The sequence below is a fragment of the Pimephales promelas genome, chromosome 7 (assembly GCF_988280905.1).
Source record: "Pimephales promelas chromosome 7, fPimPro1.hap1.1, whole genome shotgun sequence".
NCBI classification, from domain to species: Eukaryota; Metazoa; Chordata; class Actinopteri; order Cypriniformes; family Leuciscidae; genus Pimephales; species Pimephales promelas.
This window is the reverse complement of record NC_142775.1, coordinates 34,132,230-34,146,515: the sequence shown is the minus strand read 5'-3', so window position 1 is coordinate 34,146,515 and position 14,286 is coordinate 34,132,230. Positions and strand designations below refer to the sequence as shown.

Here is a 14,286-nt window from a genome sequence, read left to right as displayed (position 1 = left end):
TTTTGTTCATTTTCGTTGGAAATGGCTATAATCACAAATAGTTGTTTGATTCAAACCAGTGACTCAAGTATTTTTAGTTCATGGGAGTAATTTGCCTTATACTGGTCACATGCTTGTTGCGTACAGTTCTTTCTATAAATCTATACTTTTTTTTTTTTTACAGTTTCCACTGAAAGTGCAATCATTTTCAACATTGACAATAATAAAAAAAAATATTTCTTGAGCGCCAAATTAACTCATGAGAAAGATTTATGATATATCGTGTGACACTAAAAAATCAGCTTTGGATGTACGGGAATAAATTCGAGTTATGTTAAACTGTAATAATATTTCATAACACTATTTTACTGATTAAAGCTACACTGTGTGATTTTTACCCCCATCTAGTGGTGAAAAGGTATATGACCATCCAGTGAATATTAGTTTCTGTTCCTCTCAATTCCGATTTCGTTTTAACTCCTACGGTGGCCAATGTAGTGCAATATTAACATGGCTTCCAGTTCGACCTCGTCCATGAGTGTTAACTCAAACGTAAACGCGAATTAACAGGTATGTCCCTCTTTAGCTAATGTACATTCAAGATGGAGGGGCAACATGGCGACCGACATTAGAACCCCTTACCCGTATGTATTTTCAATGGCATATTATACACTCACAAGAATACTTTATTACTTGAACGAAGTAAATATACATTAATGAGCACATATATTTTTGGAAGAACTAAGTGTTTTTAGCTAAGAATAAACTAAAATAGTTACACAGTGTAGCTTTAAATAAGCCCTAAACTTGAACATATTTTTTTTTAATTAATATTTCCATAAGCCTTTTAATTGTACCAGTCTTTTCAGCTGCCTTTAAAAAACTTTTTTCAATTATAGTTTGCCATCAGCATAGACGAAGCTGAGGACTTTCAGAGTGTTGGCCAGAAGTCGACCTCTGCAGACAACATGAACGAATTGCTTCAGAGACACGGCACTATTAGAAGAGGTACGAGCTTTGTTCCCCAGGTTTGTCTGTCATTCAAGCTAAGTAACTACAGGCACCACTCTGAACACCCTTGCGACTCACAGTCACCCGAACACCAAAGCAACTGACTTAATGTATGACGCACCCAACACCCTAGCAGCAAGAGCAAAGTCTGTAGTGGAAGCTTTGTTAGATTGACAGTAAAAAACACTATAATGAGTTCCTCATCATATGAACGTCAAAATAAGTGTGCATAAAGCTTACTGTTACGCTGTAGGATCAAACACACCAAAGCTTGTGCTCTGTCCTCAGGGATGTTGGAGAAGTCAATGCTGGTGTTGAATAAGAGTCGTGAGTTGCTGGAATTTTTGAAGGACTTCCAGTCTGAGAAGGCCCTGCAGTATGACAGAGCTTCTCATGGGGCCTGGAGCAGCTTTGGGAAAGTTGAAGGTCTAATGGAGATTCTGCAGGACAGACGCAGGCAAGTGGACCTTTGCATGAGACATCAGCAGCATGAGCTGGAAACAATCCACCGGATTTGCCAATGGGAGCGACAGGAACAGGAGGTAAGCCACCCTGCCAGAAGAAAAGGTCCTATTTATTATAGAAAGTGGAGATATTGTGTCTTAAAGGAGTAGTTCACTTTAAAAAAAACTAAAAAAACTTTCGCTGATAATTTACTCACCCCCATGTCATCCAAGATGTCCATGTCTTTCTTTCTTCAGTCGAGAAGAAATTAAGGTTTTCGATGAAAACATTCCAGGATTTTCTCCATATAATGGACTTCATTGGGAACCAAACGGTTCAAGGTCCAAATGACAGTTTCAGTACAGCTTCAAATGGCTTTAATCGACATCAGACGATGAATAAGGGTCTTACCTAGCGAAACGATCGCTCATTTCAAAAATAAATAAAAAACTTTTATGTTCTATAAGCTCATAAGCTCACCTTGCTCTGTTCTGTGATGCACGTTTAGCAAAATGAACAAATCATTTTGTTAGTTGAATGAACGAAATGACTCGAAAAAAGAACTACTCCTTTAAAAGAAGATATGCCATCAGCTGCACCTGGACTTGCAACAAAAGAGTGTAATAGGCACTATTTTTAAGTGTTCAGCTTTGTTGTAGTTGTTTTCTGAATAAAACATTAAAATTTACTGATTGCTCCTTTAAGATATACCACATGACATCAGAATAAAATGAAAACAGTATATGTCTGGCTGTGCTGCATAAAGGGCTCTGCAGAAACCAGTCCCAATCCTGACATTACTGCCATTGTGCAATGAATAACTTGGTAATAAAATATGATATGATGAATATAGCTAACGTGAAAGTCATTATTTTCATGATAACGGCTTTTTGTTGTGTTCACTTTAGTTTGTAAAAGTAAAGGTTACTCAAGCTCAAAGACACTGCAAAAACACGCTGATGACTGGCTGCCTTTTAAAAATGTTGAACTAAAATAACTGTCCAGCATACTTAACATGCTGAGAGGGGACAGCACACGTGCTTGTGTTTGATATGATCCCTGTGAAAATGCTCTTACTGCTTTCACTAATGTTCTGAATCACAAAGTTCAATTAAAATAATAATACTGAATAAAAAAAAAAAACTGTGAATCAAATCATATTTAAGATTATCAAATAAAAAAAAAAACAGTGAGATGTGTTTAGAACAGCCTTTCTCAAAGTGGGTGCCGCGGCACACTGGGGTGCCCCCTAGCTGTGTCAGGGGTGCCGCCAAAAAATTACGTAGGCTAAAAAAATGTGAAAAAAAAAACAGAAAAAAAACCAGCTGACATTTCATATATAAATATATTTGAATTTACATATTTACATTTTTCTTTTTAAACATATGAACATATTAATAAAATTGTAAATTCATTTTAGATAAATATATAAAATTAATCATAAAAAAATCCGTCTCACAAGACCGAAGCAAGACACACACAACTTGACGCAAGTGACGCAATCCATAGCAACGCGTTATAGCAACACCTCAGACTGACAGAAACGTAAAAATAAACGTGAATTTAGGCCACTTTAGTTACAGCATTATGGGTCGTTTTTTGAAAAGAAAATCCCCACAAGAGCCGGGGATTTTTATTTTATTTTATCTGCATCCTGCACTTCATTTGAGTTCTCCTGGTCTGGATTTGTTATTGGGTTCTTGTATTGGGCGGTCCACCTCTTACAGTTTTATGCATTTGTATCTCTGATTAATTATTTTGTGAATTACTTTGCAAACCTGTGTTTTTAAAGGTGCTATAAAGTTTTTATTATTATTGTTATTTACAGTTCATATTATGCTCTGTTCATTACTGTTATGTCTAACTAAACAAGACATTTGCATTTAAATTTGGGTTATGCAGTGTTTTTAAATTATATTTTACACTGGGGTGCCTTGAGATTTTATGCACTTTTGAAAGGTGCCCTAACTGAAAAAAGTTTGAGAAAGGCTGGTTTAGAACATACACTGTAAAAAAAATCTTTCCACGATTAGTAATCACAACATTTTTTCTTTTGTCAAATCAACTTAATTTATTTAGTTCAGATAACATATAATTTTGTTTCTGATGATTAAATCATTCTCCTTCATTGTATGAACTCACTTAAAATTTGAAGGCAACCAGGTTACTTACTTTTTTAAGTTAAACCAACAATATTTTTTTTACAGTGTACCTACACTAATCTTGCTGGAAACAGTGATCATCAGGTTTTATGTATGCCAGATCTGTACTGCTGTCATTAAAGACAGCAAATAATAAAATATATAAAATAAATAATAAAAAAATACTTGTATCTATTTTCAAGCTCATCTTTTGTAATTTAATTTCGTATTAAATTCTTCAGGTCTCACACTTTTCTCAATGTTGCATCTAAAAACTGTGTAATATGTGCTTTTAAACAGGTAACACAATGGTTTAAGGAAAAGACGACTTTGCTCTTGGAAAAAAGTCAGCTGGGTTCATCTCTGTCAGAAAATGAGGACTTACTACATGAATGCAAAGAGTTTGAACAGAAAGCCAAGGTAAGAGATCACTTTACAATAAACATTTGGATTCAGTTTAAATTGAGAGTAAAATAAAATAAATAAACCATATTTTGCAGTATTTGTGGGTGGGTTCTCAAAATACAATGAATAAATGTCATAATTAAATTTGAAATAATTGTTTCGCCATGTTTGCTCTGTCCCAGGTGCGCTGTCTGCTAAAAAAACAATTTAGTAGGAATATTTCAGGTGTTATTTATTTCTCTTTTCCAAAATGTTTCAAAACGAAACACATTCCTCCAGTTTCACAGACCAGGCTTAAGTCTAGTCTCAGACTAAAATGCATGTTTGAGCCGTTTAACTGAAAGCAACTTGCACTGACATCTTAAAATATTAATATTAATGTATTGTTGTTGTTTTTTCTAAGGCATTATTAAATGTCCTAATTAAACTAAAACCTAATCCTGGGCAAATCTAAGCCCTGTCTGTGAATCCAATGTGTTTTAATTGGTTAAATCTATAATTAGTTTAAAGTTCTTTGTCCACAAATGCTATATCACATTTTGCACATTCAAACAACTATTTTACTAGCAAAAGCCAGACATCAGGATGTGACATCATTTTGGTGGGAAAACAACACATACATCAGTTAAAAAAAAAGTATAATAATCGTATACATTAAATAAATAATTTTAATAAAAAATAACATTAATTTAAAAAAATAGTTTGATATAATGACAGAAATGTGTATACTATTATATAACTTTTGAAATTAAATTGGCATCAGCATGTAATTTAAGTCCCTCACTGAGCCACAGCTACAGTAACATTAGATTTCTATTTCTGAACTGTTAATCTACTTGCCATTGTGTGAAATAATCAAGTTATAATTAATAAAATGTCTGAGCGTGACCACAGCATATTACTTCAAATCTGATATAGAAATAGCTGCTAGTATCACAGCACACACACATTCTTATCCAATTTAAAAGGTACTTCATATCAGGACTGGCCCAAATAATACCGTCTGTCATTGTGTTTCATACTGTATCTTCCTTCAGGACTGGGGAGTGCTGGTCGAGAGGTTACTACAGCAGGCATCAGATCTGCTTTCCCCCAATGAGTCCACACAACTCCAGAGCTTGTCAGAGAAGAGTGATAACCTCAAAACTACACACGAGCGCTTCTGGAGCCTCATGATGAATCGTCTGGCTCATCTACAGGAGAGCAATGCCTTTTACAGCAGTGCTAATAAAGTATGCACTGTAGTCTAGTAGCACTTCACATGCTTTGACTAAGTTGAGGTTTGGATAACTGAGCTGATAGAGATCTAACTCTTGGTAAACACTTCAGCGGCTGTATGTCTTCTGAGCGCATGCTAGTGACTTATGTGTTTTGTTGTTGGAGGTAGTACCCCCTAGTGGAGATGTGAATGGGCTCTATGCACGGCGTTATTTCCAGTGAAGGATTAAGGATGCTCGATAACTTCCGCCGATCATAGAGTCCAATGCAATACCGAGAATTTATATTGAATTTTATACTCCATGGTTATACTAAAGAAACGTTAGTCACAAAAACAGATAAAACAGACACCCCTCGTTGTGTTTATGCTTCTTTTTAAAATTATATTAAATAAACATAACTATATATAAAATTACATCTAAACGTATGTACGTTTCGTTTCAAAGACGGGAGGACAGTAAATATTGAAGACTCTGCCATAATCCCGTTTTCTCCGGTTTTCCTCCGCTTTAATCTACACAACCGGTAATGAACGAGCATCCTTACGTCAAATGCGGAACTTATGCGTGCATATAGCCCATTGGATTATAAAAGAGAGAGAGGAGAAAATAGAGTGATTTGTTGCAAACATTGATATAAAGCTGTTTGGTCATGAAGGTTAATTTGCAGTGAACTTTATTTCCTCAGGAATAAAGTTTTTTAAGTCCTGTTATTGACATTTTTTTTTGAAGAAACGTTAAACGTAAATTATACGGATACCTTAAAGGTGAATTTTTGTTGTGTGCTTATAAAATGTAAGTTGATATAGTTTATAAATGCAGAGTGTGTAAAGGAATATCAGGGAAATTGAATATTGCATAATATATTTAATGTCTTTAATATTTAAAGAACAGCAACTACATCATTACAGAAACTTCTACTTTCAGATTACTTTTGACCAAACTCGTTTATTGCATTGAATTGAATAGGGTTTGTGAAGGAACTGCAGGGGGTTTGTGAGTTTAATGAAAAGCAAATGTCAAATTAAAATAATTATTAATGTGTAATTACCCGCCCGACTAATGGCTTGTCTGACTTTCTGAACGTATTTAAGTGCTAGGCTTTTTAGCTTTTTAGGCTGATTTACTGAGTGATAACATCAGTCTTTTGAGGGCCATAATGGAGACATTTGTACTGAATTAATTTGTAAAGTATAAATTGTTTAAATATATATTTCAAGAGATTGGATCCTGACTTACAAATGGAAATTAGTGTCCCTATATTTTATGTGTTAGTCAGCATACACTCAAACATTACTGATTCACATTTATGTATTAAACACTAAAGTTTTTATGACTTTTTTTTTTTTTTTTTTTTTTGTCATCAGGCATTTGAGGTGCTGGGCACGATAGAGATTGCTATAAAGGAGCTGAAGACTCAACCTCTGTCATTACCTGAGCAGGCTAGGAAACATGAAGAGTTTTCACGCCGTATCAAAGACTCATCCACCGAGCCTCTTCAGAGAGGTCAGCTGTTCCTTCAGAAGCTCGACCCACAGAGGTGAGATGACAAAGAGCAGATGGTACAGTGTGTTTAAAAAAAGACCCTATCACAGTTGATATCCAGACACCAGGTTTTCCATGGATTGGGATGTTCTGTGCATTGTCTGGCATCTTTGTTTGTTTGTTTGTTAGTGCCCAAGTTGGAGGAATACAAAGGATGCTGGGATACATCAAAGAGAGAATTGAGGTTCTGAGCCACGAGTGTCATGCCCACAGAGTGTTAACAGGCAAAAGGCAGCAGCTGGTGTCCTCCTTTGAAGAACTGGTGGATAAGGTATGGAAAATGAGATGTTTTAAGACAACTCTAATAAGATCGAATTATGAGAGAAACAGCTTTTTTTTTTTGATACATTATTTTAAAATGATTGTAATTAATAATAATACTTAAAATGCAAAGACATCATTTATATGAAGTATTTATTATACATAATGGTTGTATTTGCTGTTGCCTTTCTAATCAAATGCAAAAATATAATTATTATTTACGGTTGACTTTCTATTTATGCTGATTAAAAACAAATCAAATTTATTTATCTAATGCCACAAAATATGTAAATTTTTAGCACATTTCTCCACCTAATAATTATAAAAAATAATAATGATTTATGTACAGTATTGTTGCCATTGCTGTTGTCTTAAAGGAGTAGTTCACTTAAAAAAAAAAAAAAACTTCTGCTGATAATTTACACACCCCCTTGTCATCCAAGATGTCCATGTCATTCTTTCTTCAGTTGAAAAGAAATTAAGGTTTTTGATGAAAACATTCCAGGATTTTCTCCATATAATGGACTTCAATGGGAACCAAACGGTTCAAGGTCCAAAAGACAGTTTCAATGCAAACTGCAAACTGTTGAAAGGGCTTTAAACGATTTCAGACGATGAATAAGGGTCTTATCAAGCGAAACGATCGCTCATTTAAAAAAAATAAATAACAAAGTTTAAGTTTTATAAGCTCAAATGGTCGCTTTGCTCTGTTCTGTGATGCGCGTTCGTGACTCTCCTGTTCGAACTCGTTTATCAAAATGAACAAATCTTTTTCGTGTCATTTGGTTCATTCAACGAACGAAATGAACGAGTTTACTTGGGAAAATATTCATTCATTTTGATGAACGAGTTCGAACAGGAGAGTCACAAACGTGCATCTAACCCTAACAGAGCAAGGCGACCATTTGAGCTTATAAAACTTAAACTTTTTTTTTTTTAAATGAGCGATCGTTTCACTTGATAAGACCCTTAGTCATCGTCTGAAATTTTGCACTGAAACTGTCTTTTGGACCTTGAACCGTTTGGTTCCCATTGAAGTCCATAACATGGAGAAAAATCCTGGAATGTTTTCATCAAAAACCTTAATTTCTTTTCGACTGAAGAAAGAAAGACATGGATATCTTGGATGACATGGGGGTGAGTAAATTATCAGCAAGTTTTTTTAAAAAAGTGAACCACTCCTTTAATGCTGAAAGGACGAATCCTATTCATTTATAACATAATCATTTTAAGTGTATGTATTTCCTCAATGATCTGGATCTCTACAGGTCTCTGCTTGGATTAAGAGCAGCAACAGTGTCCTGTCTGCCAGCACAGAGCCCGGTTCATCTTTAACTGAGGCTGAGGACACCCTTAACAAGCATGTTGAGCTACTCTCACAGTCTCAGGTGTCTTTATACTCGCCTACACTGAGAGTACAATATGATGTGGAAAGTTCAAAGTGAACTATGTTATTTTATACAACCCCTAAAAAGTTTGTAAAAGTGCTATAAAGATCTACTCATTATAAACCGTGGTGTTTTTGTCCTGCAGGATGCTATGAGAGAATCAGAGGCTATATCTAGTTTTATAAAAGAACTAAAGGAACTGGAATCCCCAGAGACGGTCGAGTTTTCCAACAGAGCTTCACTTCTGGCAGAGGAGATGAAGACATTGGTGAGGAACATATCATCACACGTGGAGAGCCTCAGGCCCTATGTGGACTTTTTGCGCTGTGCAGATGAGGTATGGTTATATATTTATGACATGTTTTTATTATAATGAAGTACCCAGTTAGACTACTGTAAGTCCAATGATGATATTTGCTGTGGTGGCACAGGTTGAGGAGCAGATAAGGACCCTTCAGGAATGCTACAAGATCAAGCCAGAGGAAGAGGAAGAAAATGAAGGAGCATGTGCATCCATGAAGGAAATGTTGGATGCTAAGTGGCAGTCGTTGCTGCAGAGGTTTTTCACCATGCAGGATCTAGGCAACAACTTTATTAACTCATCGAACATGGTAAGAAACGCTGTAGTGACAGATTTTAATACAAGCTTAAAGGAGTAGTTCAATTAAAAAAAAAAAAACTTTTGAATCTTGAAACGTTTAAAAAAACAAAACAAATCTTTTTACGAGTCAATTCGTTCATTTTGTTCGTTGATTGAACCAAATGACACGAAAAAAAGATTCGTTCATTTTGATGAACAAGTTCAAACAGGAGAGTCACAAACGCTCATCACAGAACAGAGCAAGGTGACCATTTGAGCTTATAAAACTTAAACTTTATTTATTTATTTTTTTAAATGAGCAATCGTTTCGCTTGATAAGACCCTTATTCATCATCTAGAATCATTTAAAGTCCTTTGAACAGTTTGCAGTTTGCACTAAAACTGTCTTTTGGACCTTGAACCGTTTGGTTACCAGTAAAGTGCATTATATGGTGAAAAATCCTGGAATGTTTTCATCAAAAACCTTAATTTCTTTTCGACTGAAGAAAGAATGACATGGATATCTTGGATGACATAGGGTTGAGTAAATTATCAGCAAAAGTGTTTTTTTTTTTTTTAGAGGACTACTCCTTTAACAATAAATGGTCTTTACAAATCTATGGCAGTGTCTTGGGGGTTTAAAACAAACAATAAATACATATTATGTGTGTGTGTGTGTGTATGTATGTATGTATGTATGTATTTATTTTGCAGATCAGTGGCAACCTGAATCTAAACGTTAAAGCAGCAGGGCATGTTGTAGAAAAATATATGGAGACACTAACCAGGAAGAAATCTGAACTAGCAGACTTGTGGACATCCTGGCAACTTCATTATAGTCAGATCAAATCTGTGAAGAAGCAATGGAAAAAATGTAAAGATCAACTTAAAAAGGTAACTTGGGATTTCAGAATATGGCAATTTGTGATATTTGGGCCCATCCATGTTATTTTCAATTAATAGAGCATTTTAAGAGACTGCATTTTTTATATATATATACATCAAAACATTATTAATAGACCATCTTTGTTCATTGCCCTACATTTCTGGTTCATTGGCTGCAGGTTCTTCATGATTTAAGGGCATTGGAGGAGATTTTTGCTCCAGCATCAAAGGTTGATTTGGGGGGTGATCCCCAGTCTGTGTATAAGCTACAGGAGAAATTAAACTCTGTAAAGCCAGAATTCCAGGTGAGAGAAGACTTTTTGCTTTCTCATTAGTGCTTCTTAATTTGTTTTAGCAACTTTACAACCAACCTAAATTTGAAAACCTTCATAGCAACTGAATGCAGAGGTGGAATTCCTGGTTAAAACATCCGAGCTGCTCGGCTTAAAGGGGATACCAGTGAAAGAGAAGAACGAGAAAGTTTCTGAGCTTCTGCAGCTACATCAGCATATCACAGATAAAATCAGGGAGTATGAAACCGTTCTCAGTATGGCCGGCAAATTTCACCAGCTTTATCAAGAGGTAAAGTCATAACACTTTATAGAATCAGAGAAATCAGAGATTGTGATGGATTTAAATGTTAATAGATGGACACCTTCTCTTTTTTATTGATGTTTTCACAGTTTTAGAGTAATTAATAATTAAAGCATGAGAATGAAATAGTGATGCGGAAAATTTAAAAGCATCTTCAGTCACCAACCAAGCTGCGCATTCTTTTAGCCAGCGTCACAAGTTACATCCTGACAACTAAAAATTGTTACTAAGCCATTGGACTAAACACTAATTAATAGTAGTAGTAGTAATAATTATAATAATAATCATCATCATCATTCACTATTTGGATGCATTTGTTTTAAACAGTGTTATTACTATATGCTGGAAACTTGTTGCCTGTTTTTCTTTACCTTAAGGCAGGGTAGGTAGGTTTGAGAAACTAGCAGAAAACTGCTGGATTTTGAAAGTATCCAACAGAGAAACTCCCACCCCGCCCTTCTGCGCTCCTTCCAAAGCCACGCCCCCAAAATACAGTAACATCTGGAGGAGGAGTTTACTAGCGAACGGAGAGGAGCGCTGTGCATGGAGTGACATTACCTTTTTTTGCCTTGTTTGCCTGCGCTGACTGTACATGTGATGCGATCTGGGAAAACCCACCACATGGTGAAATTTGACATATTACATATTACTTTCCAAATCAGTTTTTATTTATTTTATCGTATTTCTGTAACAAAAGTTATGGTTATCTGAAGTCGGCTGATCGCTGTGATTTTCAGAAATGGAATTTTGAGAAAAACAGGTTTAATTAACGGTCACGTCCTGCTAGCGGGACGACTGGTGCTCCCTTTTTTATTGCCTTTTTTTCATATCACATATTTTAGTAATCATCATAGATTAGGTATCACTCGAAAGCTTACGAACTCAAAATTCAACCTGTGAAAACCGTTTTGATTGAGAGGCGAGCAAGGACTTTTGAGCGAGCAGCTTCAAACTCCGCTGTTCTCTTGTGCTCCGCATCACACCACATGATAACGCCGGATAAAAATAAATAAATAAAAACTTGCGGGCTGTTGTAGTTCACCCAGGACTGGACTTTATTCTGTTATGTGGTTTAGTTTGATAGGTGAACTGTCTTTAGAAGGAGAGCTAAACGGGAGATATTGTTTTTTGCCCCTCCTCTCCGCCTGCGTGTTCTTAAAGAGAAACACAGTCTTTTCAGCTGGACATTATAAATCGCTATTTTTCTGCACTAAACTAGTGAATTTTCCCAAGATATATTTAGAGATGATAAACAAGATGTTCTAGAATAATAATTTAATAAAAACCCAATTTCGACAAAAAACTGACATTCAATCTATATTTAGACCTTACTGAAAACGTACCAGAGCGACATCCGACGGGTTTTCCCAGATCGAATCACACACTTCCGGCCAATACGTGCCTCTCCTCTTTTGAAAATGAGTGAGTCAACCGGGCGCGCACATGTGGGCAGCTCCTGTAGCAGCAAGGGTGGTCGCCATGGTAGCGAGGGAGAGTGACAGTCGCCCAGCCAATCATTGCATTCGTTCCGAATGGAAAGAGTCGCTGTATTTATTGCAGCCCTGAGAGGACTACAGACACTTGATTTTTATACTCTCCTTTTCAGAGTACTTACATTTAAGATATGCATTGATATATAAAGACAGTTTAAACAAATTTGGGGAAAAGTGTTTTGGAAACAAACTGCCTACCTTGCCTTTAACTACCATGCCAGCTTATTAAATATATATATAAAGACAATTTCGGTTAACCAATAGTATTGCTACTAGTAACAATAATAATTATATTACATTACATTAGATACTGAAATTTGGAGCATAATTGATTGTTTTTACTTTTTTTTTTTTAGTTGGATACCGTCTTACACACAGAACCAGTGATGGTGTTTAGTGACACCAGTCAGGCCAGGACTCAGTTGACTCAGCACCAAGAGAGGCAGTCTCACATCCGCCATCTGTATAAGCTGGCCCTCTCGCTGGGCGCAGACCTCACCAGCACTGTGCAGCAGTCGGTGCGTTGATGGCTTAACAATATTTCATGCCCTCGTTATCTTCAAAAAATCCATGCATTATTTGGATTTCCTTACCTGAATCTAAATTAACTTTTTTTTTTACATTGTCAACAAAAACATGTGTTGATTATTTTATTTGCAATGCATAAACAATACTTATTGATTTGATAGAAACTGCCACAAATGACCATCCTTTTCCCCCTTCTTTATGGTCACAGCATGTGCTGGTGTTGTCCGTGCAGCAGTTACACGAGAAACTGGTAAAGTTGGAGAGGGGAAGCACTGACTGGATCGCTGAGGCTAATAAGTGTGAAGAGAGTTTGATAAGCAACGTTCACTTCTGCCTTCATAAGGAAGAAATCAGTGAGGTGAGTATTGTATGTGTGTGTCAGTTGCTCAGCGTTTAGGTCATTTACTAATCTGTAGTGATCTCTGACCTACTAATCTCATCCGAGGCGCACATCAGGAGAAACACAGGAAGAAAGATTAATATAATATAATATAATATACAAAGTAATATAATATAATATAATATAAAAATAAAGTGTTTATTTGCACTTGACTGTGTTTTTCCCCATGAGGTCCACTTATAATATTTCTGTGCCCAAAGCAATCATAACTTAAGAACTCAGAGGCGTTATTTGCTGTTGTGCTATTAAGACTCCAGTGAAAATGACTGTTGGGTCTAATATAGTTGTTGAGGTCCCTTCCTTCACAGCCTCTTTGCAAAGCCTGCATTGGATTGTGGAAAGCAATGGTGGATTTAAATATGCAAAAATGGCAGTAATTTTTTTAAAATGTATGCATCTTAAAGGAGTAGTTCACTTTTAAAAAACTTTTGCTGATAATGTACTCACCCCCAGGTCATCCAAGATGTCCATGTCTTTCTTTCTTCAGTCGAAAATAAATTAAGGTTTTTGATGAAACCATTCCAGGATTTTTCTCCATATAATGAACTTCATTGGGAACCAAACGGTTCAAAGTCCAGTTTCAGTTTCAGAGCATTTGTGCTTAAGTTTTATAAGCACAAATGTTCGCACAAATCTTTTTTCGAGTCATTTTCGTTTGAACAGGAGAGTCACGAACGTACATCACAGAAAGGCGAGCATTTGTGCTTATAAAACATAAACTTTCTTTTCGACTGAAGAAAGAAAGACATAGACATTTTGGATGACATGGAGGTGAGGAAATTATCAGCAAGTTTTTTTTTGTTTGTTTTTTTAAAGTGAACTACTCCTTTAATGTTGGAAAGTACAGAACAAGCCAATTTTTGCAGCTTAAGTCTCAACAAATGACCTTTTTTCACTGGGGAAGAAATGTTAGGTTCTGGAAGTTAGTATGTTTTAATTTTTTTTTCAGACCACTGAAGCTTTGATTCCACATGATCCCCTTTTAACTGTATAAAGAAGGATTTTGGTCCAGCCTTTCCTGTCAGTCATTTTCCTTAAAGATGTGTTAACGTCCCAGCCCACAGATCCAGGGCTCAGCAACACATGTGTTGGGCTTTTGTGGCTGCCTCTCATTGTCTCTCGCCCTGAATTATTTATAGCTTGTTAAATTTAGTCTGTGAACTGCAGGGATTGTCTTTCCCTCTGTTGACTAAGGGATCCTGCCATTTGTCTCTCATCACTTCAGATAGCAGGAAGGATTCCACCCTTATCACATACTTAATGCCCCCCAACCACAAAACCCACAGTCAATCCCCAGGATTACATGGCAAGCCTCCCAGGGCACTTTCCTATCACGAGTCACGACCCAGTTTCATGATGTCCTTTATGATTTGTGATTACAGCATTGGTTTCTGTGTAAGAGGAAAACAGACATA

The 14,286-nt window shown here is 36.1% G+C and overlaps 1 protein-coding gene across 4 annotated transcripts in view; it reads left to right on the top strand.

Moving 5' to 3' along the window:
* Positions 1-14,286, top strand: part of ccdc141 (coiled-coil domain containing 141) — a 40,982-nt gene that overhangs the window by 9,371 nt on the left and 17,325 nt on the right. For all 4 annotated transcript variants that reach the window (XM_089133372.1, XM_089133371.1, XM_089133370.1 and 1 more), the window contains 14 exons: positions 879-987; positions 1,279-1,532; positions 3,876-3,995; positions 5,018-5,212; positions 6,565-6,737; positions 6,872-7,013; positions 8,272-8,391; positions 8,537-8,728; positions 8,823-9,002; positions 9,686-9,865; positions 10,036-10,161; positions 10,250-10,438; positions 12,300-12,461; positions 12,680-12,829. In XM_089133372.1, the coding sequence (XP_088989498.1) occupies positions 879-987; positions 1,279-1,532; positions 3,876-3,995; positions 5,018-5,212; positions 6,565-6,737; positions 6,872-7,013; positions 8,272-8,391; positions 8,537-8,728; positions 8,823-9,002; positions 9,686-9,865; positions 10,036-10,161; positions 10,250-10,438; positions 12,300-12,461; positions 12,680-12,829 (2,292 nt within the window). The remainder of the gene's footprint in view (positions 1-878; positions 988-1,278; positions 1,533-3,875; positions 3,996-5,017; positions 5,213-6,564; positions 6,738-6,871; positions 7,014-8,271; positions 8,392-8,536; positions 8,729-8,822; positions 9,003-9,685; positions 9,866-10,035; positions 10,162-10,249; positions 10,439-12,299; positions 12,462-12,679; positions 12,830-14,286) is intronic.